Source organism: Excalfactoria chinensis, chromosome 20 (assembly GCF_039878825.1).
Source record: "Excalfactoria chinensis isolate bCotChi1 chromosome 20, bCotChi1.hap2, whole genome shotgun sequence".
NCBI lineage: Eukaryota > Metazoa > Chordata > Aves > Galliformes > Phasianidae > Excalfactoria > Excalfactoria chinensis.
In genome coordinates this window covers 1,395,941-1,419,722 of record NC_092844.1, presented here as the reverse complement: position 1 = coordinate 1,419,722, position 23,782 = coordinate 1,395,941, and the positions used below count along the sequence as shown (strand labels likewise).

Here is a 23,782-nt window from a genome sequence, read left to right as displayed (position 1 = left end):
GGAAGAAACACAACCAGTGAGCGTTTGGGAATAGTTTAATGCGAATTGCCCCTTCTCCCCCCCCCCCACGCCTCCCCGGTTGGAATCTGTGTGAGAAAAGCACAATAAAATAAGTGGGGGAGCGGGGAGGAAAAAAAAAAAAAAAAAGCTAAATAAATACATACACCATGTCAATGTTTTCTCAACCGTGGTCCTGGAAAGTCTCTTCATTTGGTTACAGCACGAGTTAGGTTTCAGTTAGCACGATTGTTTTTTAACATTTTCTACTGTTTTTCTGCCCTGGTGGATGCACAGCACTGAAGCAGGCCCTAAAGAGCCCACAGGGAGCAGCCCTGTGGGTCCACCCTAATCCCAATGTGAACGTACGGTCTGTGAAACAAACCAGCCCTCACACACAAAAGCGTGTAAAAGCAGAGCAGGTCTCTCACAAGCAGCAATACAACGATTTCTCCCTGCTCTCCCTCCACCCACAGCTCTATTCTAGGCAGTTTTTTATCCCTCATTGCTTTGCCACAACCTCTGAGTGCTCACCCACCCATTTCTATTGGTCTCATCCCCAGGGGGATGCTTTGGTTTGCAATCCCAAATATTAGAAATACCAAATAATGATTTTCTCCAAGTACCAGAAAATAGTTCTTTTACAGCGATGGCTCAAACAAACCGGATGAAAAGGGAACTACTCAAATGATCACTAAGAAGGAGAATGAGGCCAAAGATCAGCGGGGCCTCTGGGTTGTTAACCCATCATTAGAGCTCTTGTAGATCTTAAGGAGGATAGAGCTGAGCTGATTCAGCAGTGAAGCCCTCCTGGCTGATCAACTTGTAGTCAGCCCTCCCTACACTGCGGTAACAGAAGATAGGGAGGCTATTTCTTTTTTCTATGCCTTCAGACTAATCCCAGAGATAAAGTATAATTAGTGGGCCTTCATTGACTAACACAAAGCACCTACATTGCCATTGCTGCTGCTTTGAACTCTGTGATGTGTTTCCAAAGACTGCAAAGAGGTAAGGATTCAGATGATCTTCAGGCTCTTACTACTGAGTTTCATCTGGTGTGACATGTAACCGTTATGACTCCTGGAGCCAGCTCCCTGATTGTTAATGTTTGGTATAGTATCCAGAAATGATTTTCTAAGTGTCCAGTCCTGTAAATGCTGTGGATATAAAAAAGGAGATTCCAGCTACTTAGAGAGAAAGCTCGTGACTTGCCTCCAGAGAGCTGTATTTCCAGTCCAAGAAAGCATTTCTGTAAAGCCAACCAAGCCGTGAAGGTTCAAGTAAATCGCATTTCCAAGACACAGCGGATGAAGAGCAGAATCAAAAATGAAGGCACAAAATCTCCTTCCAAATTCTACAGCAACGTTTCTAGATATGACCCGCAGCATCAGAGAGGGAGATCTTCCAGCAGTGGAGTCTTAACATTGATTAAAAAAACCAATATCCAAATAGCTTTGATCAATGCCTTAGAGACTCTCCGCAGCATTCCCTGTTTCCACTCAAAGTCAGCAGTGAGCGGGGCCAGGGAAAGGTCTTTCCTGTCAAGCATGGCTCTAGGGGTCAATAAAAGACACTGCGATATAACGGGTTCCTTTGGTGGTTGGAAGACCTTCATGGTAGTGGGTGAGGCGTCCTGGATGCATGAGAGTCCACCCTTTCCGTGGAGCTCGAATCGAACAGTTGTAGCGCAAAAACCGGCAGCCTCCTCCCTGAGATACAGACCAAGAGACACATCAGCTTGGTTAAGTCACCTAAGGGAAAGGGTCTCTGCCTTCTTTTGGCTCTTCAGAAAATGCAAGAAGGGTATCTGTTGTGCCCTAATGTGCTCAAAAATCCCCTTAAATAACCCATTCATTAATCGCAGACTTCACTGTGAAGGAGCCAAGTATCAATAAGGAAGGCTGTGCTTCATCACCAACATGCTGGCAAACTTACCTCATAGTCTATTCCAACCCTGTTCAGAGCAATGTTAATGGTAAAGGTGGAAGCATCGTGATGGGGCATTAGAGAAGGCTGCTCATCGGGTTTGTAGCGAACCACAAAGGCTAGCTCAAACTGAGTCTGCAGGAGAGAAGAAAAAGGAGAGCATCTGTTACAGAGCTGTAGCAGCCCGTGGTTACTGAGCTGTGGGGTAGGGTGTCATTTTAAAATTGCACCTCACTGCTAAGAAGAACCACAATAATGCAGGAAAACATAACTAGAAAACTATTTTCTGATGCATATACTTAAGTCACAGCTCAGCATCAGTCCTCCATACCAGAGAAACAGTATGCATATTGCAAGAGGATTCTAGTAGTCTTTTCACACAGCTGCAATTGTAGCAGGTGCTGAGCTAACCATGAGTTTTGATGCCATGGTATTACCTACCTTGGTATAGTAACCTGGGTACAGTTTCTCTGTGATGGGTGCAATATACTCCAGAAGAAACTTATACCATTCTCTTTCAAAGCCAATTTGGTTCATGTGGATGTCAATCGTTGGGACATTCTCATATCCTCCTTGTATTCTGCTGTCCTGAAATTGAACCACAAAAAAACCCCATGAGGATGGACACCTTGGACTTCACAAACAAAAAGCACTTTTTTTCTGGTAATTACCAATACATATGAAGTTTATTTATCGGGATTTCAGGATGATAAGCTCATTTCAAGCAATCACTAAACATCCAAGGGGTGAACACTGTTGTTCTGGTGGATAGGATAAGGCTGAAGAAAAGTTAATTAACATTCAAGAGCACAGGAAAAACCATGGAGTTAATTAAGAGGAAAATGAGCAGTATTGAGGCCAGTTTCCTGGCTTAGCTGCAGGATCTAAAGTCTTCCTAGAGGAGGCACCGCTGTCACCAAACATATATGGACAAGGTTGTCACCTAGAAATGAAACAGCTCCTGTTTTTCTTACCGTATTGTCACCTGTGGACCACTTGCCATAATGCTCCATTTCTTCCACCAGCTCATCACACGCAGCGTCAGTGAATATGGGGAACCAGTACACATCTGGGCAGGGCTGCAGAATGTGGACAGGTGAGAGCAAAAGGAATATAACTAAACTGACTGTGTGTAGGGTCAGATGAAGTGGGAAGGAACATCAAGGACAGAAGTTTGTCTTCTGATTGATGTGTCCTACTTCCACTTTACAGAGCTGGAGATGGACTCCTAGAATGATGATTTTGCTCTAAAAATACTTTCAAGGTTATGTTTCCTCTGCATTTGAAAGACTACAAGGTCACACTAAATTGTGTATTCCAGAGAATGACAACAGTGATAACACAAGTGTTCTCTCATTTTGATGCTTTCTTACCATTTCTACCAACTTCCCCTTCAGAGCTGCTGTGTAGTTTTCATGGATGTACTTTTCTTTCCAGTCCTACATTTAAAAGATAAGGAAAACAGTCACTTCTGGGCCTGGTTAGAAGGGCAAAGAAAAGTCACGCAGTGGTACCACAGTACTCCACATGCTTTGAAAATCCAGATGTTATGAATCACACACAGTCTGGACCTTCCTTACTGGTAAAGCTGGCCATCAAATCTTCACACCCCACACAGCCTGCCAAGCCTGCAGAGCAGGCAGGTTATCTCACCTCAGGGTTGCTGAATATTTGCCAGAGGTCATTGTGGAGGTGAGTTGTTTGGTAATTCTCCAGAGACAGTATGTGTCCAAACTGATGCCGATTTGTCAAGTACATGAAAACTCCCTGCAGAACAGAGGAAACAATCAAGTTTTGTTTCCACATCTCTCATTTTTTTTGTGAGCAATTGTGAAATTAAAGCAGTGAACAATTTCCCAGTGATGACGGCCCTGCTCAAGTGTTCATCTTCTTTCCCTGTGGACTGTTAGTTTAATTTTCATTCTGGGTAGGATAAACTTTGAAAGGTTACAGTCAGAGTTGGTAGTTCTGTGCCTACCACCAGCCAGGGTTGAAAGCAGATCAGTTGCTGTAAGATTTGGTTCTTTCTTAACCTTGTTGTCCCCTTTTAGAACAGCCCTGACTAGGCCCAAGAACAAAAATGTTACCTGCTTTTAGCAGCCCCTCGCTCTGGGTGGTTTCATAGCAAGACAGAAATCCTACACTGTTCTAAGCCTACATAGGATTGAGTAAATGCTGGTCCGTTCTGCCTCGTACCCCAACAGAGCTGAATGACTTAAAACCACTTAATCTTGTCACCTCCACACTAGTGTGCAATTCTCCCCTGCCAGCATCCCTCTCCTTTACTGACCCGATTCCGCACGTTGTGGCAGAAAGCCATGTCAGCATCCAGCTTGCCACCGTGGAAGAGATCTCCCTCGTCAAGCTCTGATCGCAGGACTTTACCTTTCACCATGTAAACACTGCTGATGTAGGGAACATTCCAGAGCCCGCTGAAACACAGGGGTAGGGGAGTAAGATTTGAAAGAGCAGTAAGGCAGGAACTGTGGGGCTCAGTGGGACGGAACGCAGCTGAAATGAGCCAACTTGGAATGGTAGGGAGAAACCATGCCAACAGGAGTTGTCATTTCAGGAAAAATCATTTATATTGCCCAGAGCTTCTAAAGAGTAAAAATGCCAGGGCACTGTGAAAGCAATTGACTGATATTGTGTGTTTCTGCATGGGACAAAATTAATGTCTTGAATCTCTTCTCAGAGATTTTCTAATTACTTAAAAAAAAACAACTGAACAAGCTAAAAAGGCAGAATCTGATTTCCAGCATTTATTGCCCCAAAAAGGCCCCTCAAGAATATGAATGAACCAATAATTGTACTCTGAATATTCCATTCAATGATCACCTAGAGTATTATGAAGACACTCTAACAAAGATTAAACAGCTTCATATGAGACTTCACAGACTAATTGTAATTCACAGGTGGGAAAACACACGAGTACAATGAAGTGATTTCAGCATAGTTAGGGCTCTCAGCATCTTGCTTGGTTCATAACAAAATCTGCCTGGAATCTGTGCTCAGGGAAGAACATTGAGCAGCTTCTATGCAGGGATTCAGACTTCTTTCCCTCTCCTGTGCCCCAGGTTCCCTGGTTTGATCATAACATGCACCAGCTTTGTACTAGAGGGCATGCATCAGTAAGAAAGTCGCTGTATACTCACACCCTCCTCCTTTGGACAATATCCACATAATCTTCTGAGCGGGCGTAATACCCATCAGGGCTCAGGGCTCCCCAGAAATTTGACCACAGCTTCTCATGACGACTCACCAGGGGGGCAATCACTGACCTGTGAGCACAAAGGAAAAGGGATGTTACCACAGGAAGTGAAGGAAAAGATTTACAAACCACAAGATCCTGAGCTGCTATTAACTATGTTGGAATAAAGTTCCACATAAGCAAGAGTAAATACCTTTACAATCTCATATCTAACTGCATCCAGATGGATTCTTGGAATCCAATGTATTCCAGTGACTGTTTAAAGGCAAACTTGGGATGATTTACATCCATTGCCTAAAATTCAGTCATTGTAACTGCAGCAAAAGAGGACCAAACAAAAGGAACATATCTGACATTTCATCTCCAGCACAGCTCACCTACTGGCCTTACATGTCTCAGTGACAGAAGAACTCACTGTATTCCTTTGTGAAAGATGGCCCTTAATGACTGCTCTGACCAATGAACTCACTTGTTCTGTTCAATAAGAATCCTTAGTGTCTCTGTGTTCTTCAGAACAACTTCAGCATCCAGGCTAAAATAATAGTCACAGTCAGGATCCTTCCTGCACAAATCCCTGTAGCCAGAGAACAAGAAAAGTCACAACAACGTCCACCTAGAACAGAGTAAGACAAGAGATGGAACAGTAGGACTTGTACTCTAAGGGTCTCTGTCTAGGTGTTAGGGAAGTGAGTTTAATGTAACAGCCCAGAGAGCCAGAATAATAGAAGTACATTCATTTCAGTAGCCAACAGCACACACTGAAATGCAGTGAATATCAAACTTAGCAACCGTTTCCACAGCACAGATTGAGCAGATTCCCATTCATGGTTGGCCTGATTCCAGGCCCAAGCTCAAACTTACACCTCTGGATCACCAGCTCTTATCTTTACTACTACACTACTCTTCTTTGGAGATATGGGTGCATATTATTTGTGTGTAGGACTGGGCATAAAGATTGTTGAAAATGAGAAGGGTTATCCTCCTAACAGAGCAAGCAAGCAGCGAGAATTTGGTTTCTAAAACTGAAGGAATGGGGGAGACGTTTTTCCCCCAATGTATAATGGGCATGGAGAACTAATAGCAGGAAAACCGAAAGAAGAGAGTAACTGAAAGACATAAAACATCCACTTGACAATGATGACTTCAGAAAAAACCCTAGTTTGGACACAGACAGATGCTGCTAGACATCACATCTGGTCTCTTCACTTACATGCCCAAGTTACGTGCCTCAGCATTCTCCACCTCATCATCCGGTCCAATCACTTTCATAGCAAGATACTCTTTGCTGTGCTCCTTAACAAAGGAGTCCACTTGCATCGAGTGATGTTGCTCCTATGGAAGAGGATAAAATAAGGAAAAGAAGGTGAGATGAACTCATCTCAGACTGTTCAACATCCTGCTCTTCTGAATGTCAAAGCAGACAAGCAACAGCTCTTCCCATTTCCACATCTTTACAGCTGGATGCATCCATTATGTGGGTACCACTGCAGATGAGTACAGGGATTGTGAAACCTGGCAGGGTAGTCAAAAGGTTGCAGAGGTGACTAGAATATGGGAGGAAGTACACATTTTCCCAGCATTTGCTAAGACTATCATAGGCCAACTTACGTGGTTGTGAATGAAGACTTGAATTCGTTGCTTTGGGTAATGGAGATTGCGAAGCCGCAAGAAAAACTGGGAGAGAAACGGGGTGGGCTGCTCGATGAAAATGCCAATCAGAATAATTGGCAGAGCTTCATCCTACATTCAGTGAGAAGAAATGTCAGACACATAAGATTCCATTGTAGTTGTAACACCTGTCTGGAAAGCTTGAGAGCATCAGCCTTACCTTAATACCTGTGAGGCTGCGCATACCTTCATCACACACAGTACAGCCAGTCTCAAATGTCCATATTTGAGGAATGTAGTTTCCCAAGTAGTTCAGCTGCAGCTGCAGAAGGGAATTTGGCTTGTTAAACACTACAGGACAGAGGAAGGTCTTCAAAGATCACACTTCAGCAGAGCTTCATTTCTCTTCTCCTTGGACTAACAAACCTGTAGGATGGCAGTCTCAGGGCCTAATTGCACATCAGTCTTTGAACCAGACCCATCCTGCTGCTATGGACCTGAGGCACTTATTGTCTTTCAGTATAAATGTACACAGGGAAAGTCATTATACAGGAAGACAGCGACCTGATACAAACAAGTCTAAAGGGTTACTCTGGAAGAAATACATACCAAATCTTTTTCTTAGGATACCCACTTACCTTCGTGGGTCCATTTCCATGAATTATTACAGGCAGAGTGTCATACAACAAGTTTCTTGCTCTCACTCGTGCGTTTTCAAACTTCAGAACCAACTCATCTGGAAATGACATTGTCATCACATTATCAGAAGAAGGCATTTATAAATTAGCAGCACAATACCCCTTTTCTACTCAACAGTTGCTGGAAGATGATAGCATAGACCTGGATTCTGTGAAGCTGGACAAAGAATGTAGCGCACTGGGCTGATGATCGTGTCTTCTACTGGGAAGCCACACTTTAACAGTCTTTCAAAACTGGCACTGATGAACTCCAAAGTAAGGAACAGCTACTGATAACCAGGGAGGATTCAGAGCCTTCTCACCTCTGCACACTCTGCACCTGCTGCCTCTCCTTTTCACCCCAGACAGAGTTCTGCCCTCCTGCCAGTTATCGCTCAAGGTAACTCCTCAGTGCAATTACACAAAATTCTTTGCAAAACAGGCTAAGCACAGATCCCAGCTCTAGTCTTGCTTTTATCATGAGCAAAGAAGCAAAAAAATATAACATTGTCATTTTTCACCTGACAGAAATAAAGATGGTCTGGTGCAAGATAATAACCTCCAAACATCTGGCAGCAATCTCAGGTTAATCACTTTGACAGGGACTGGCAAAATCAATCAGCTGACCAGAAGCCTGTTATGGGTCAAATGCACACTCAAAGGCTGTATCTGGCTTCATCTCACCTTTTATGGCATTCCAGACATTGTTCTGAAGCAGAAAGACAAAGCAAGCCCTAGGCAGTGCTATGTGTTGTTAATTGCAGCAAAGTGCCTCCCATTTTCGATCTCTAAGGCTAATGCAATCCGACATGCTTGGAGATCAAAGTGGCAAGGAGGTGTAAGATGGACAGCTTGACCTGCATTCCCCAAGTGAAAAGGGAAGCGCAGTGAGAACCCAGTTGGTCGCAATGGAATTGCAAATTAATTCCAGAACTCTGCAGAGGATTTTTGCTGGGGCTTGTTCTGCAGGGACAGGAATTTCTGAAATTTAATCCCTTCAGCCACAAGACAAAATTATTTCTGGTGTCAGCACGCAGTTGCATTCCAAGAAGAAACGAGCTTCCTCCCATCTCACCTAATGCTCCATTTAGGTTTTGGAAGATCCGACTTCTATGATCTAGACTGATGTTGATATTTTCCTTTAAAAGAATGAGATGTATAAACATAATTAGAGCACAAGCAGTCATCTGTTCTTCACATGTGAAAAACTTTATGTTGAACAAAGATACATCACATTTCTATAATCATTCCCATACTTCCCAAGCTACATTCTCAGATCATCCTGAATTTCAGTTGAAAATGAGAAAATTCACTATTTTTGAGAACAACTTTGACACATCACACTCAGCAAAACCATACAAATAAACATTTTAAATACTAATCTGGGTGTGCCATTGCAGCACATTGCAAGCACGCTTGCAGCATGGTCACATAAAATCCATGTGTAATATGCAGGAATGCCAAGCGGACAAAAACATCTGCTGTCTAGACAGTTTCTTGCCATCTATACACAGGGCCAGTGTCACCTCAGGTAAGGGCTCAGGTACCACTGTCAAACCAGAACATAAGGGTGCAAGTCCAGCTTAAGCAATCTTTGTTTTACCCCCTGCTACAAATCACAGTGACTAGATTTTTGTTGGACTAAAAAACCCAGCTCTGATTTAACAGAGCTCGGTGTCCCTCCAGGCATTTATAAAGGCTGATTACTGGGAAGGACAGCAGGGTGCTAACATCCGCTGTCTTGAATGCCAAGTTAGTGGAATTACTCAGCCTTTGTATGGCACGGGGCCAGAAATGCAGATGAGAATATTAAAGGGACTGCTCAACTGTTCACATGAAAATGTCATGAATCACATTCAGATTTGGGGAGGTAAAAAAGTGCAGCTGCTCCAGCTGATCTGAAAGCACTTTCCTATTTCTAAAGATTCCTCTTGACTTCACTGTTACAGTTTCACTTCTTAATTCCCACACATTTGTGACTTCCCTCAGTGACAGCTGGCACTGCATAACACAAAGCAAGGACGACAGAAGCTAAAGCCAGAACACAGGGCTATTCCTTTCAATGCGTTCCCAAAGGTGTAGTTGCTATAATGCCAATTTTTGTAAGGAAAACAGCTAACTGGCCATCCTACTAGCTTTTTCCATGTAATGAAGTCACAGCAATCATTCTGGGGCAACGTGACGTCTTTTAAAATCAACATGGATACCACACAGGAAGAGCTTAACCACACATACTCTTTTTTCTGGATCCAAAAAGATCTTCGTGTAGAAGAGCTGGTCACTGTCATCGTCCTTTCCTTTCCACTCCTCTACAAGCTTTTTCAGGTTTGGAGCATAACCTATGAAGCCTGCAGGAACAAAAACGGGGAGGTATTTCAACCCAGGTAGCCAGAAAAAGTTGAGGACTTCTGCATACCATACTCTCACTATTTTCACACACAAGTCCCATTCCACCCTGTGATGCAGCAGAGCAGCAGCCAGCTTTCAGCAGAAGCGTGTACAGACCACCCTTCCCAAGGATCCCCTGAATTAAACCAGGACCAAACAGAAAAGCTCAGATAGCTGTTGTCTCTCCTGAATAACACCTCACAGCAGAACAAAAACAACGAGCAGCTTCCTTTCCTTCAGATATAATTCATAGCTGTGCCCCCTCCTGCAAGTAAAAGACATCAGCACTGTTAGGCATTCTATTACAGGTAATTATGTCCTGGTTTCAGTTCCCACCATCTTCTACACAGGTGCTTTCCACATTTGATTCCCTAATACTTATCCTGAAAGCTTTCTAATGCAAGGGCAAAGCTAAGAGTAACTTCTGGCCAAAAGAAGGTTCTGATTCTTACCTCCAGAACCCAGGAAGCGTTTTCCATCTCGCACTGGAGGGTACTTGGCTTCCAACTTTCTGTCAGGGTAGATGTAGTTCTCTGCTGAAAAGACCACCTTGCTCTTGGCCTGTTTGAACTTCTTCAGCAGCTCCGTGGGGCCCGATGCAAAGAGTACATCATAGCTAGAGTAAAAGACAAGCAAAGAAAGGGACAGAAAGGGAAAGGGATGGAGTTAGTAAAACACACCAGTACCAAAAGCTCCTAGAAACAGCTAACTTATCAGGAATCCCCTTCTTTTAGTTCTGCTTCACAGCATTATATTTCTGTCATAATTACAGATAATTAAATTGAAGTCTCATTCATACAGGGGAAGATGTTAGTTTTCACTGGAGAAGATTCCACAATATCTTGGGGTAACTTACACCCACACTTACAAAGTTTTCACTGATAATAAAACCAAAACTTCCAAGTCACAAAACATAGAGATCTCTTCTTCTCTTCCCCAGTTTGCAACTGGTGCCCTCACTCATTAAGATTTATTCTGCCATTCCTTTATACCCACACTCCTTTCTACACTAAACAAACCCATAGGTTATGCCTTTTAAATCCTTTGGCATCCTGCCATTCTCCATGGAGCTCTGCAAATCTTCAAGAGGGACCTATAGTAGGCAGCAGTCACTGCATGCTGGACTCCAGCTGCTCTCACTTCAGTACTCAATAGAACTCACTCATTCCCAAGCAATGCTCACAGAATGAGACACTGAGTTTTCTGCAAGAGGGTTTCCAAACTATGAACCCACTCTTGGTGAGTAAAAACATTCTGACTTCCAGAGATGAATCATTCTCAACCTCTAAATGCACGTAGACACTCAGAGCTGCAGAGATGATCTCCCTACCATGGGAGCTGGAGACAGACGCCAGTATCCCAGCCCTGCCTGTTGCTGGGCACAGAAAAGGACACTGAGACTGCAAACTATTCTTTTCCTTTCCCACATATCTCTGGCAGACCAGAAAATTCCACTAAGGGAATCCAGAGAAATTGCCCTTTCTCTGGAAATAGGAGCAGCCAAATTCCACCCTGGCAAAAAAAAAGCAGGTAGAATACTATCATATTTTGTATTATACAAGAGTTGGAATCAGCCCATTTTGGTCAGACCTTCCCAACTGCCACGAATGCAGCTCTGAGCAATTCCCAGGTGACTGCAAAGAATTCAGGGGGACAAAACCGGTCTGCATACACCTTCCAGAAGCAATTTACTTCACAGTTAATTTCTTCTGTCCAAACAACCATCTGATTCATTTAATGACAAATAATTTCTGACCCACTACCTTTCTGTGAAAAGGATGATCAAGTCTTCCTTATCTGCATGCTGCTTCAAAGCTGATTTCAAGAGACGGACCTTTTGCCCACCTCCTGCTGGCTTCTTGTCATCTCCACCCTTCCACTCCTCATCCAGCCCAAGCACCTAAGGATGACAGACACAGGGTATACTCAACAGGCCATTTTCTTCAGCAAGGATCACAAGAAAGAACCCAAATTCATAGCTTCACTTGTCCTGTTAAAGCCCAGCACAAAACCAAGAACACTAGGGCAGACAGACTAGGCATACATGTCAGCCTCTGAACTAACTGGACAGTCACAGTAACATGCAGCACAGTGACACTGCACTTTCAGCATCAGGGATGGGAGCATCCTGATCTCTGCTGTGCTTCAGAACTGAAACAGAAAAGTGTCATGGAGCTCCACTGAGTAGGAGTTACAGACCTCATCTCAAGCCACCACTGGGGATGGAATAAGAAAGACTGCTGCACAAATGTCCACAGTGACAGCAATTTTCAGCTGAGTAGATATGTCCACTCTTAAGATTGGTTTGTTTTGTGGCCAAGTCTTATCCACTCCACACTCTCTGGAGTGCCCACTTCAAAACCTGCTTTGACCAACTGAGGCTGCCGGCCATCACCTGGATTTTGTAGTTGAAGAACTGGGCCGATCTTCTAAAGCGTCGAAATCCCTCGGTCTGCTTGGTGGCAACAGTCAGAACCAGCAGGTTTTCTGCATGTAGGAGAAAGCAAAGGAGACACATCATCAGCTTGCATTGTTTTCAAAACTTGCTGATCCATACTTAACAAAAATGCTTTACTCTCACAACACAGAGCTAAGGTAGGGATCATTGGTCTTAAAGGCACTTCACGGCTTTGAACAGGAAGTCAACAGGAGCACAATCCAACCACTGGACTTCCCCAGCATCATACTTTAAGCTGGTTGTGAATCCAGCAATAGAATCCAGGAGTTCCAACCTACGCTCTGTCACTGCCGCTGGTGGACAAAGGTAATGTCTGCTCTGTAAAACACGGATAGCTGCCCAGTTCCATTATAAAACAGGCAAGGGAGGCAGCCTAGCTGTGGAGCTACCACATCCTGCTGAGAAGCAAACAGCTTGCTTACACCTCACCCAATTATCTCTACCCTGTACAATGCTAAGCGCTATAGGTGTTCTCACTGCCCACAAAGCTTCAGCCCCAGAAAGAAAACAGCTTCAAATCCTACTTATTTGCTGCCTGGATTTTCTTGGCAGCAACTCATCAGAGACTCAGAAAGAGGGGAAAAAAAAAAAGAAAGCATAGATGTAGTTATTGTTTTACTGGAGGAAGAAACTATTGTAGAGGACAGAACGTGGCAAAGGTGCCCAGAGATGTCAGCATTGGATGCAACAACCCCAAAGTGCAAGCAAGACTGTTTTTCTGCCTTTGTATTTGTGCAGCTCAGATCAGAACTTGATCCTGAGTATAAAAGGGGCGATGGTATAAAGATACAATTGCGATGTGGAAGAAAAAAAAGTAGAACCACTGAAAGATGCCCACTTGGAAGTCACCCAAGCAGGAATTTGTATAGGCTCTGGCAATGGTGCTTAAATATGAACCCTGACCATCTGATTTTAACATCAGAGAATACTAGGAAAACCTGAAGTCCTGTTCTCTTGGCTTGAGCAGGCTTCTCTTGGAATAATGATCTTTTTCAATGGATCTACCAGATGAATCCTCCCAGTGCACCCAAACTGATACTGACTGACCTTAGAGAGAAGGGAGCCAAGAGGGGTCCCAGGCAGACCTGACAAAGTCAGCAAAAGTCAAAACCAAGGCAGAAGCTGCAGACTGGGATGAAGAACAGTCCCAAAGAAACTCCTAAAACCTTTTACCTGCATCGGAACACAGAAAGACTGAGAACAGTCAGCAATGAGGTCAGATCTAACTGCATCTCTTTAGTCATCTATGCACAAAGGGAGTGATAAACAAAGGAAAACGAATCCTGCATAAGTACAACTTTAAAGGCAGATTTTTAGCTGTATGAAGTGCATTCCTAATTCAGCTCCTGCAGCACGCTGCAGTTCTTTGTGCCCTGTTCCATCACAGGGTACAAATAAATGAGTAAAATATGTCATTCCTCAGGGAACGTGTTAAAGCCATCAGCGTTTCCAGCTCCACAATGGCATGAAGAAAAGAAAACCATGGCAGCTTTGCTAGCTCTGAGCTTGCAGTTTCTGAGAAAATCTCTCATAGTGCCAATGAGGAGGGGGGCAAATGCGGGCTTGTCAAAAAGGAATGTCAAGACAAACATCAGACCTGGAAGGAAAGGAAAAAGCATATCACGGGGACAGAAGAAAAGAGCCTGACTGCCACGTAATTAGTCTGGCCTAAATACTCGGGTATTTCCAATTAAACCAATAATGTATTTTTTGTGCCACCACACAAGAAAGCAACCAACTGCTTATATGTTGTTCAATACCAATGCCAAAAGTTTGCTGGAGCAGAAGCAGGAGCAGAAAGCTCCCCTGGATGCACAGGAAGCGGTGTCGTATTTCTAAGACAGAAAAGTTTTTGCTGTGCAGCATGTGAAGCCATTGGTGCATGGAGAGCCAGCACAGAGAATGCTACCCTCAGCACCTGAGCTCCTAATTACAGACCCCCTTCTCTTTGCTGTTCTGTGGGGGTAGGATTCGAAGAGACACTCGGTTCAGTTTCTCTTGTGAGCAATCCCTGCAGTAGCAAAAGCTTTCCATCCCAAGAGACATTCCTTCAGCCCAGTGTTTGAGGCGCTGTGCTGAGCTATGCTGCCTCCACTCCTACTCCTTTAACCCTTTTTTCTCTTTCCTAATGATTTTGCTGAACACTGGTGCAGACACAGAGCAGCGAGCCCTTTTCATTCTACCATCACAAGGAGGGACTTTTAAACCTCCAAAAAACAGTCTCGTGCTTCCCTGCTTTCCACATGCAGTTATTTTGACACCCAGAAGCGGCACCTATTCTGTTAAGCTGCACCCAAAGACTCTTCAGGCCACACCAACAATTAGAAATACATTTAATAATGGTACGACTGCAAAATACAAACACAGTGTGGTTCAATGAAGGACATGCTGGACTAGGAACCAGGGCAGCTGGACTAGGAACCAGGGAAGCTGGACTAGGAACCAGGGAAGCTGGACTAGGAACCACTCTGCAACAAGGAATCAGTCTTGCTGTCCCTCTACTTTGCCATCTGTAAATGGATAACAAAGGACATTTAACACTTCTGTTGTTTGAGCACTACAGATGCCAATCATCTTAAAGGAACAAAATCTTAGTCAGGAAAGTCTGATGCCAACATCACTGTGAAATGATTGGGGTGGGCTTAGCAAAAATCAACGACGACTTCAGCAATGAGAAACTATACAGTTGTTTATTTCTGCCCTGACTCTACAGGGAGAGCACAGCTGCAGTTCAGGACATGGAATGAATTTATCCCCAGGCTACGCTCCGTGAAAGCTCATTGTGCAGCTTCCTGTAAAGATGGTGTCCAAGAAAATACTTTTGACTGGGGTCAAATAGAAAAATCGAGTGCACGATTTAATTAAATGCTCATTTCCCAAAGTTTTTAGGTAACAATCCAACTGAAAACCACAAATAACTAAGCCTGAAGCTTCTGAAGAGATTTAAAAGAACTTATGAGGAACTTATAACTTATAGGTATCAGTGTTCTCACATTGCTCTGGGGAAGTTGAGGCACAGACAAGGTAAGAAGACAAGACATTCCAACACTCTCTTCCTAAACAACACACCTCACAGTCTATTTCCAGCACCCCATTTTAATACCAGTGTGTTCCAAGACCTTGCTGAAAGCCCAGATGATGTGAGGTGTGCAGGGAAAGCAACTGTCTGACATTTATCCTACTTGCTGCAGTGACACTGCTTGCATTGTGCTGGTACAGATACAGCACTCCATGGGTACATGTTAATCATATCAAGGGAAATATTCTAGGTAACGAGATGAAATCTCCTCTTCATTGCCACTTCTCTAATGAAGACAGAGATAATTATCCAAACATCTTGGCAGAGTGACAACGTGTGAATCTCTTTGTCAGCCTGGCTGACATTCAATGGCTTCCCTAATTCCCTACTGTTGTACCAATTACTCCTCAGAGCGTGCACCAGGGATACACGCAGAGATACAAGGATGCTTTAGGAGCACCGTGGATCTCAGGATGAGATCTCCGCGTTCTCATGACCAGCCTCGGGATCAAACGCTCTGTTACCTAATTTTTTTTTTTAAGTTTAAAAGCAACGAGGGCTGACCCAGCTGGGATGCAGCCACGGTACTTTTTCAGCCCAAAACGTTATCCAAGACTCTCCTCACACAACTCTGAGCAGCCAGTGTCTGTCTGATAACTGAGGAACCCAGGAAGCACGTGCAGAGAGCACCCACAGCAGCAACCAACTCAGGGCACAGCAGCAAGCTCTGGGTGCCACCCAGGAGCTCAGATAATACAGTGAGCATTGGCCTCGAGTCGGCCAATGCCTCTGAGCTGCCCTGGGAAGCTACAAGCGGTAGCGGCAGCACCAGCAGGGCTGACCCACCACCAGCTCGGCCTCCAACTCCCCGAGCAGCCCGCTCCGACCCGCAGCTCCCCCCCCCCTTACCTTCCTGCTTGGAGCCGCTGCCACCCTGCACCCCGAGCAGCGGCAGCACCACCCAGGGCAGCAGCACCGCCGGGGGCACCATGGAGGCGACTTCCCCGCCTGGATCTCACTCGGAGAACTGACACCGACTGCGGGCACTGCCTACGGGACGGCTTCAGGCGCTGCCTCGCTCCGCAGAGACCCGGCGGACGGCGGCTCCACAAAGCTCCGGGGCTGCCGGAGCCTTTGCCACGCACCAGACCCGCCCGGCGGGGACGGGCGGAGGAAGAGGTTGGGGGGGGGGGGGGGGGGGGATTAGAGCGGCTCCTCCTCCCCGCTCCGGCCCCCGCAGGAGGCGCGGAGGCAGCTGGGCCGGAGCCGGGAGAAGCAGCAGGAAGCGCTGGGGCCGAGGGCTGTGAGATGAGAGAGCGGAGTGTGCTGCGCTGCGGGCGGGTCGGGTCGTGCAGCCACCGCTGAGTTCACGTGCGGTGCGGAGCCCGGCGGGGTGCGCGGGACGCTGCTCAGCTGTACGGCAACCAAAGGCAGAAGCGTTAATTAAACACGTTCAGCCAACGTGGGCGAGCGGGAGCTGATGTTCCGGCCGGCTTCAGTCTGTGCTGGGCTGAGCTTCACGCAGTCATTAAGCGTTACAAAATGCATAGCAGAAATTAAGCACAGTTCGGGGCACTGGAAGCCCTTATCAAATCCGCAATGATTTCCTAGTTTGTTTTGCCTAACTTTGAGAGCAGGCAAAATGAATCTACCTTATAAAATGATAACTATTCTTCCACCGATGAAACATCAAATCACTTCCTTCCTTTACTGTCAGGTGCAAGCAAGAATATTTCATCGTTAAAACAAGTCGTGGTCTATTATCAAAGCCATCACTGAAAGATGCCCTGGCTCCTCAGCCACACTGAGGCTCCTCCATGGGACACAGGTTTAATATCAGGGAGAAAGCACCACCAGCACCACGGGGTTCAGCAGAGGCTTAAAAAGTGATGGTGTGTGCTGTGATAAATAAGGAAATGCAATACATATCAGCTGGGCTGGAGGTATGGGATACACAGCTGGAAACATAGAGCACAAGAGCATTTGGTAGGCAAGGCTTCCCAGTTGTCTCAGTTCAAAGGGACACGCTGCAGCTGATAATTCTCCATCTTTCCTCTCAAAGAATAACCAGTTATATTTATTTGCTCACTGGGAATACTCTTGAATGCTTTCTAAGCATTCTCATTTCCATTCCCTCTCCCCAAAGCAGATATTCTCTCCTAATTGCTGGGCAAAGACAGCAGTTCTGAAGCTCAAATGATGAACTGCAGGCAACAACCCAATGAAATACCAGTTCTAAGATGGTGATTTCAAGAAACTTCGTTTTTCAACGCTGCCAGCTTCACTAACTGAAAAAAAACCCAAATCACTTTCACTTTACATTTCTGCTGTACTTTGGAAGCCCTGAAAGAGCTCCTGAGAAATCATCAGCTTAAGGTGGGAACCACAGCAGGTGTTCAGCTCTCACCTCCAGAGCTCAAAGTGCTGCGACTCAGGCTGTAGAGTTGTAGGGATATGAAGTTTCTCATTGTAAGGCTGTTCGGTCTCTCCATTCTAAAATGAAAGCTGTTCTGTGGGCTAGGAGCCGTGAATGCATCATTAATACCACCACCTTTCATCTGTTCCTATCTGACAGCTTTGTTTGCATTCTACAGCCACACCAAGCCAGCAAAGCACACTTCTTTCCTTCTTTCCCCTTTGGATGCTCGCACTGCTCCGTGTGCTCAGGCTGGATTTGTTGCCTGTCTTTTTAAACAGAAGCAGCTGCCAGTGCAGATGTTCCTGTGAGTACGTGCAACACGTGCTCCGAGCAGAGCCGCAACTTCCCAACAGCCCGACAGAGCAGAGCTCAGCTTTACAAGGCAGACTCACAGCACTCCCAACTCTGTGCTGTGAGGGCTGAGATCCACCCGTTCCTTCTACAGAGCGCAGTGTGCCACCCCCCCGTCCCCGTTCTCTTTTGCTGAGCTGCTCCCTGCGTTAGGAAGGAATTTCACACTTCAGCTCGCAGTTTCTGCACAGTTCGCTACTGTCTGAGAGCTGCGATGGAGTCCAAAGTTTCCCTTGGCCCGCCGTGCACACATCTGGAGGAGCAGACGGGAAACTCTCCTTGTTGGCACACTGCTGCTGGATGGTGGATCCTCACCTCGTCCCACGTTTGCTACCATAAAGCTCCACGCCAGCCCGAATCCAACACTCGGGCTCGACGATCCTCGCAGCGCTGCGCCCACCCTCCTGCATTCCCCACAGGGTGAAAACGCAGCTGGAACACAACGCGCTGTGCCGCAAACGGGAATCAATGACCATTAATATGACGGAAAAATGCCTCAGGTCCGCTCCGGACTGTTTCCGGCACTGAATTCACTACAGAGACGGCGCCCGTGTCGAACGGAGCCGAGGCACCGCGCCAAGCCGCCTCCCGGGCCGCTCCGTGAGGTGGGGCCGGGACTCCCGCCAAGCGCTGAGGGAAAGGCGCGACGCCACAACTGTCGTAAAATGTCGCCAAGCGCCGCCAAGCGCCACCGAGCGCGGCGGGGCCGCCGTACGGCGCGGAGCTTCCGCCCGGCGGCAATGGCGGCGTGAGGGGCCGGGAAGCGGCCGCTGGGGCGCCGAGGCCTGGCCGGGACGGGTCTCCCGCCCCGCCGCCGCCGCCCATGTGGCTGCAGCAGCGGCTGAAGGGGCTGCCGGGGCTGCTGTCCAGCAGCTGGGCGCGGCGGCTGCTGCTGCTGCTGCTCCTCCTGCTCGTCGCCTACTGGTACCTGGGGGCCGGGCGGGCGCTGCACGGAGCCGGGCGGGGAGCGGAGCCCCGCGGTGCAGCCGCCCTCTGTCTGCAGGCGGCCGCGGGCCCCTGGCGGGCTCAGGTGGAGCGCGGCGATGCGCTGCCGCTGCCGGAGGACGAGGCCGGGGGGGGGCCGGGCCTGGCGCTGGCGGGTAACGGCTTCCTGCTGCTGGACGTAGCCGCAGGCCGCCTCTGGGTGTCGGCGGCGGGGTCTGGCGGAGGCCCGGCGCTGCCCGCCGAGTATCCGGCGCTGGTGCGGTTGAGGGCGCTGGGAGGGCGCGGAGAGGCGCGGGCGGTGCAGGCGGCGCTGCGGGACGGGGCCGTGCGGAGGGTGCGCTGCGTGCAGACGGGGGCCGGGCCGGGAGGCGCCGGGGAGTGCGTGACGGTGCGAGAGGAGGTGGTGGCCCACCGGAGCCGGCCGCACCTCTACCTGCAGCGCATCCGCATCGCCAACCCGACCGAGCGGGTGGCCACCTTCGAGGCCTCGGCCCCAGCTTCAGCACCTTCGCTGGGCGCCCGCTTCGCTACCAGCTTAGAGAAGGTGGAGGAGAGGCAGTTCTTGCTCTCCTCCGGCCGTCTGCTGCTGCCCGGCAGCCCCAAAGTGGTGCTCATGGTGGTGGCTGCTAAGAAGCTCGTGAGCCGGCTGCAGGTGGCACCCAAGTCTACCTTTGATGAAACCGTGCTGTCTGTGGTGTACACTTCGGAGCCCATCGAGGTCTCCAGGCTGGAGGAGACCTTCAGCAAGCTGAGAGAGTCGGCCAAGAAAGAGATGCTGGAGGTGATGAAGATGGGGGTGGAAGATCTTTTCCAGGAGCACCAGCAGACCTGGTCAGACCTGTTCATTTCAGGTAAGGGAAGTGATCCTCGACCTCCAAACAGTTGCTTTAGAGATGAGCTCAACGTTTGGTGACCTGGTTCCTGTAAGGCCTCCGGAGGCACCCCTCTCCATGATGGGTTTCTTTCAGGAGGTATGGGAAAATAAAACAGCATTCCGAGTTTGGAATCCAGAGCCTGATTTTTGGATGGTCCTGTGAGAAGCCAGGCAGGAGTTGGACTCCGTGATCCTTTTGGGTCTCTTCCAACTCTGTTCTGTGATTCCACTTAGAAACGTGGAATCATCCTCACTGCATTAAAAATAAAAATGGTGGAGGAACGTTTCCCACCATAACTCTGGATGAACTGGCTTTCATGCCTGTAGGGACTTCACTCATTTGCCCAGCAGGCCAGCTGCAGGGTGGGAACAGAGCTGACCTCTAGTTGCAACATAAAGGACTGTCTTTATACTTCTGTAAACATGAAGGTTGAGGATTGTCCTGCTGTTACTTCAGGGATGCTCTTTCTGCAGAGAAGATCTTGATGGCCTCGGGCTTTGTATTTTACAGCCATTACAAAATAGATGGTCCCTTTGAGATTTTTCTTGTGGTGATTGTCACGTTCACGTATGATCTTGTGACTCTTGGTTATTGTCCTTTATTGCAGGGATTGAGATGAGGAAGATCACAGATTCACATACACCATCCAGTGAGACTGTTAACATGACCCTCTACTATATGCTTTCAAGCATGCCAGCTCCTCTGCTAGATCCACTCATTAGCGGTGAGGACAGAGAAAAAATGGAAGCCAGCTTGAACTATGCTGACCATTGCTTCAGTGGCCACGCGACCATGCATGCAGAGAACCTGTGGCCAGCAAAGCTCACCAGCGTGCCCCAGATCTTGCAGCTCTCTGACCTGTGGAAGCTGACCCTCCAGAAACGGGGCTGTAAGGCTCTTGTGGCAGCTGGAGTCCACGGGCTTATGCAAGGCATGGTGCTTAGTTTTGGAGGTCTGCAGTTCACAGAAAACCACCTTCAGTTCCAGGCTGACCCTGATGTACTTCATAACAGCTACTCCTTACGTGGAATCCATTACAACAAGGATTTGATTAACTTAGCTGTTCTGCTGGATGCGGAAGGAAAGCCCTTCTTGCACGTGTCTGTGAAATTCCAAGACAAGCCAGTCAGACTATATGCGTGTGAAGCAGGCTGTATGAATGAGCCTGTGGAGCTGACCTCGGAGGCACGAGGCCATACGTTCCCAGTCATGGTGACTCAGCCCATCACGCCCCTACTTTATATATCGACAGATTTGGTCCACTTGCAGGACCTGAGACACACACTCCATCTGAAAGCAATTCTGGCTCATGAGGAACACATGGCCAAGCAATACCCAGGTTTACCCTTCCTGTTCTGGTTCAGCGTGGCCTCCTTAATCACACTGTTTCATCTGTTTCTGTTCAAGCTCATCTACAATGAATATTGTGGGCCAGGAGCCAAGCCTCTCTTCAGGAGTAAGGTGTAAGGCTGCTGCTTCTGGCTGCTTTCCTCTGGGTGTTGTCAGCCTACTTTGTCATCTGTGCCTAGGGAGTCTCTCAGATTGTGAGGAATTTCAGTCTCTCTTGCAATGAGTGATCTGTGACTTCCTCTAGGGTTAGAACAGGGATTGGAGCAGTAGGGCTCACAGATAATAGAAAGAGATAAATCCATTGTCAGTCCTTAAACATTCCTAAGGCCGCAGATGAAGGCAGATTTAGCTTTTCTGTCCCTTTTCCACAGCAGCTTTGTCACTAGATAATGTTTCTTGTTAAACAGTATGGGAATGCTTAAGAGAGAGCTGCCATTTACTGCTGTGTGGGAGACCTGCATGCTTGTCTGCCTGCTTTCAATGCGTGACCTGTCAAATGAGAGCACACAGATGGAAGCTAATGCTCTTAGGTCAAGGTGCTGACCTGTTGGGACTACTGGTTAACATTTAGAAATACACAGACACTGTGCAATACTCCATCATGCCACATTAGCACCATCCTCTTTAGAAAGTGTTTCTCCCATTCAGACAACATACACAGCTGCTTTAAAAAGAGTGCTGAGTGCTTTTGCTGTGAGTTGGAGGTTCTGACTTCAAGCATCTCCCACTTTGCTATAAAAGAGTTGAAATTCTTGTTTTGAGTTGCCTAGAAAAATTGGTCGCTAGCAAAACCTTAGTACAGAATAGACATTGAAGTGATTTCTGCTCTTAGGACTGGTACTTTCTGGATGTGTGTTGGTACAAAGCAGGAATGAAAAGCAAGTTGCATAATAGAGCTGTCAGAGGAGAAAGTCTGGCTTTGGAACACCTTGTTTTTCCAAATTGACATTAATTTGGAACATAGATTTGGATAGTTAAGTTGGGCAAAACACACTGGAGGGGGGGGGACAGTCAGCAATCTGATGGGTGTCAGATTAGTCGGTCATTTTCTTTTCCTCTCTGCTCATGGGCTTTGCAGTGTTCAGATCAGGCTTCGTCCCAGGCAGGTCTGAATACCTGCCATCCATTGGTGAATGAGATGGATGGTGTTCCTGGCTAAACAAGCTAACATGGAAGAGATAGAATAGATATTTATATCAAAGCCAGCTGCAGTTACAAGCACATGACCATGGTGAAACCCTAGTGCAAAAGGAGGAAGTGGAAGTGATTTGAATTACACAGCTGCGTGCTGACACACATCCTGACATGTATCCTTGACATTATAAATGGTGGTTTTTTTTACTGCTCTCTTGTTGCCTTTGTCACCTACAAGATTTGCCGTCAGCCTTTTACAAAAGGACTCATCAGCCATTACAACCAGGTAACTGTCCCTGACGCTTTCTGAGATGCTGAGAAACTTCACAGCTACACACCAGGGCTGACCCAACACCTCTCCCTTCTCGGCGCTGCAAAAAGCTTTGCAGTGTACAGCAAGCAAATCTGCTGCCTGGTCTTAATTGGACCTACTTAAAACGAAGATGGTGCAGAACTCAATTCTGAAACCAAGGGTGAAGTGGAAGCCAGCTGAAGCTCAAAACCTCTCTAGCAGTAGACAAGATCGACGGTGTTGAAATAGCACTGAATTGAATGGGAATTTCCTGGTGTCCGAGTGAACTTAGTCCTGCTTTCAGCCTCCATTTGCACAAGACATCTGACAATTTTTCAGCTGAGAACAAGGACCTTTTGAAAGCAACAATCCTTTTGTGCCTTGTTAAGAAAGGAATCTGAGACTTGGAACATGTGGTTATTCAAGAGTTTATCCCAGAATCTTGTGTAACAGACGTTTTCTTTTCCCTTCTAAGCTGTGGAGTTCCCTAAGAATAATCCATTTGGTGAAAATACTTGAAGATATACCGAGTCCTTTGATATTTTGATTTGTTTTCTAATTTTCCAGGAAAAAAAAGAATGATGATTCCCTTTGGAGAGAGTTAAATTAACCAGAAGACTTCAGCATAACTTTCTTTCTGGTGTCTTTTAATTTATTGCTTGAGAGGTGGGGGAAGGTGTTAATAATTTTGCCTCCAGTTCAGTAATGAGGCAGTCAATTGAACTGTGGATATCTAAGTGCGGGTAACGTCTTTTCAGCCTTTATGATTGTAGAGTGCAAAATCAGTTTAAAGAAACTGTTTTCTGGACTTGGAACTTAGAAATGCTGATCTGCAGGTTTCCTCTTCTGAACGTAGTGAGGCTTTGTGCATTGATTTGTTTTGGCTGTGGGGGGAGACATCTCACTTTGTAGCGATTTAAAGGTTGTTTGGTTTTAAAATACCAAAGCTGTTGTTTCTAAATAAATATTTCTCAGTCTAACCTGATCACTGAAATGTGGCTTTCTTTGGTCTCTGTTCTCTTCTTCCCTTGCTTCTATATTACATCCAAGCCTTGCATTGCATCAACAACACAAATGCTTGGGTTTAAAGAAAATACTGTGTAGAAAACAGAATATAAGCGTGTCCTAACAG

At 46.7% G+C, this 23,782-nt stretch overlaps 2 protein-coding genes across 2 annotated transcripts; one reads left to right on the top strand and one right to left on the bottom strand.

Annotated features, from left to right (window-relative positions):
• Window positions 1–18: 18 nt before the first annotated feature.
• On the bottom strand, window positions 19–16,436 carry PLOD1 (procollagen-lysine,2-oxoglutarate 5-dioxygenase 1). The gene is made up of 19 exons (XM_072354225.1): window positions 16,194–16,436; window positions 12,203–12,294; window positions 11,571–11,707; window positions 10,260–10,423; window positions 9,655–9,767; window positions 8,495–8,558; window positions 7,381–7,478; window positions 6,963–7,064; window positions 6,743–6,874; window positions 6,345–6,466; window positions 5,604–5,708; window positions 5,079–5,204; window positions 4,214–4,355; window positions 3,577–3,690; window positions 3,297–3,362; window positions 2,898–3,002; window positions 2,365–2,511; window positions 1,933–2,058; window positions 19–1,706 (listed from the first exon to the last, which is right to left on the bottom strand). The coding sequence occupies exons 1-19, from the start codon at window positions 16,273–16,275 to the stop codon at window positions 1,551–1,553; spliced, it is 2,193 nt and encodes a 730-aa protein (XP_072210326.1). The 5' UTR covers window positions 16,276–16,436; the 3' UTR covers window positions 19–1,550.
• Window positions 16,437–18,779: 2,343 nt separating this feature from the next.
• KIAA2013 (KIAA2013 ortholog) lies at window positions 18,780–23,635 on the top strand. The gene is made up of 2 exons (XM_072354271.1): window positions 18,780–19,850; window positions 20,482–23,635. The coding sequence occupies exons 1-2, from the start codon at window positions 18,878–18,880 to the stop codon at window positions 21,339–21,341; spliced, it is 1,833 nt and encodes a 610-aa protein (XP_072210372.1). The 5' UTR covers window positions 18,780–18,877; the 3' UTR covers window positions 21,342–23,635.
• Window positions 23,636–23,782: the final 147 nt, after the last annotated feature.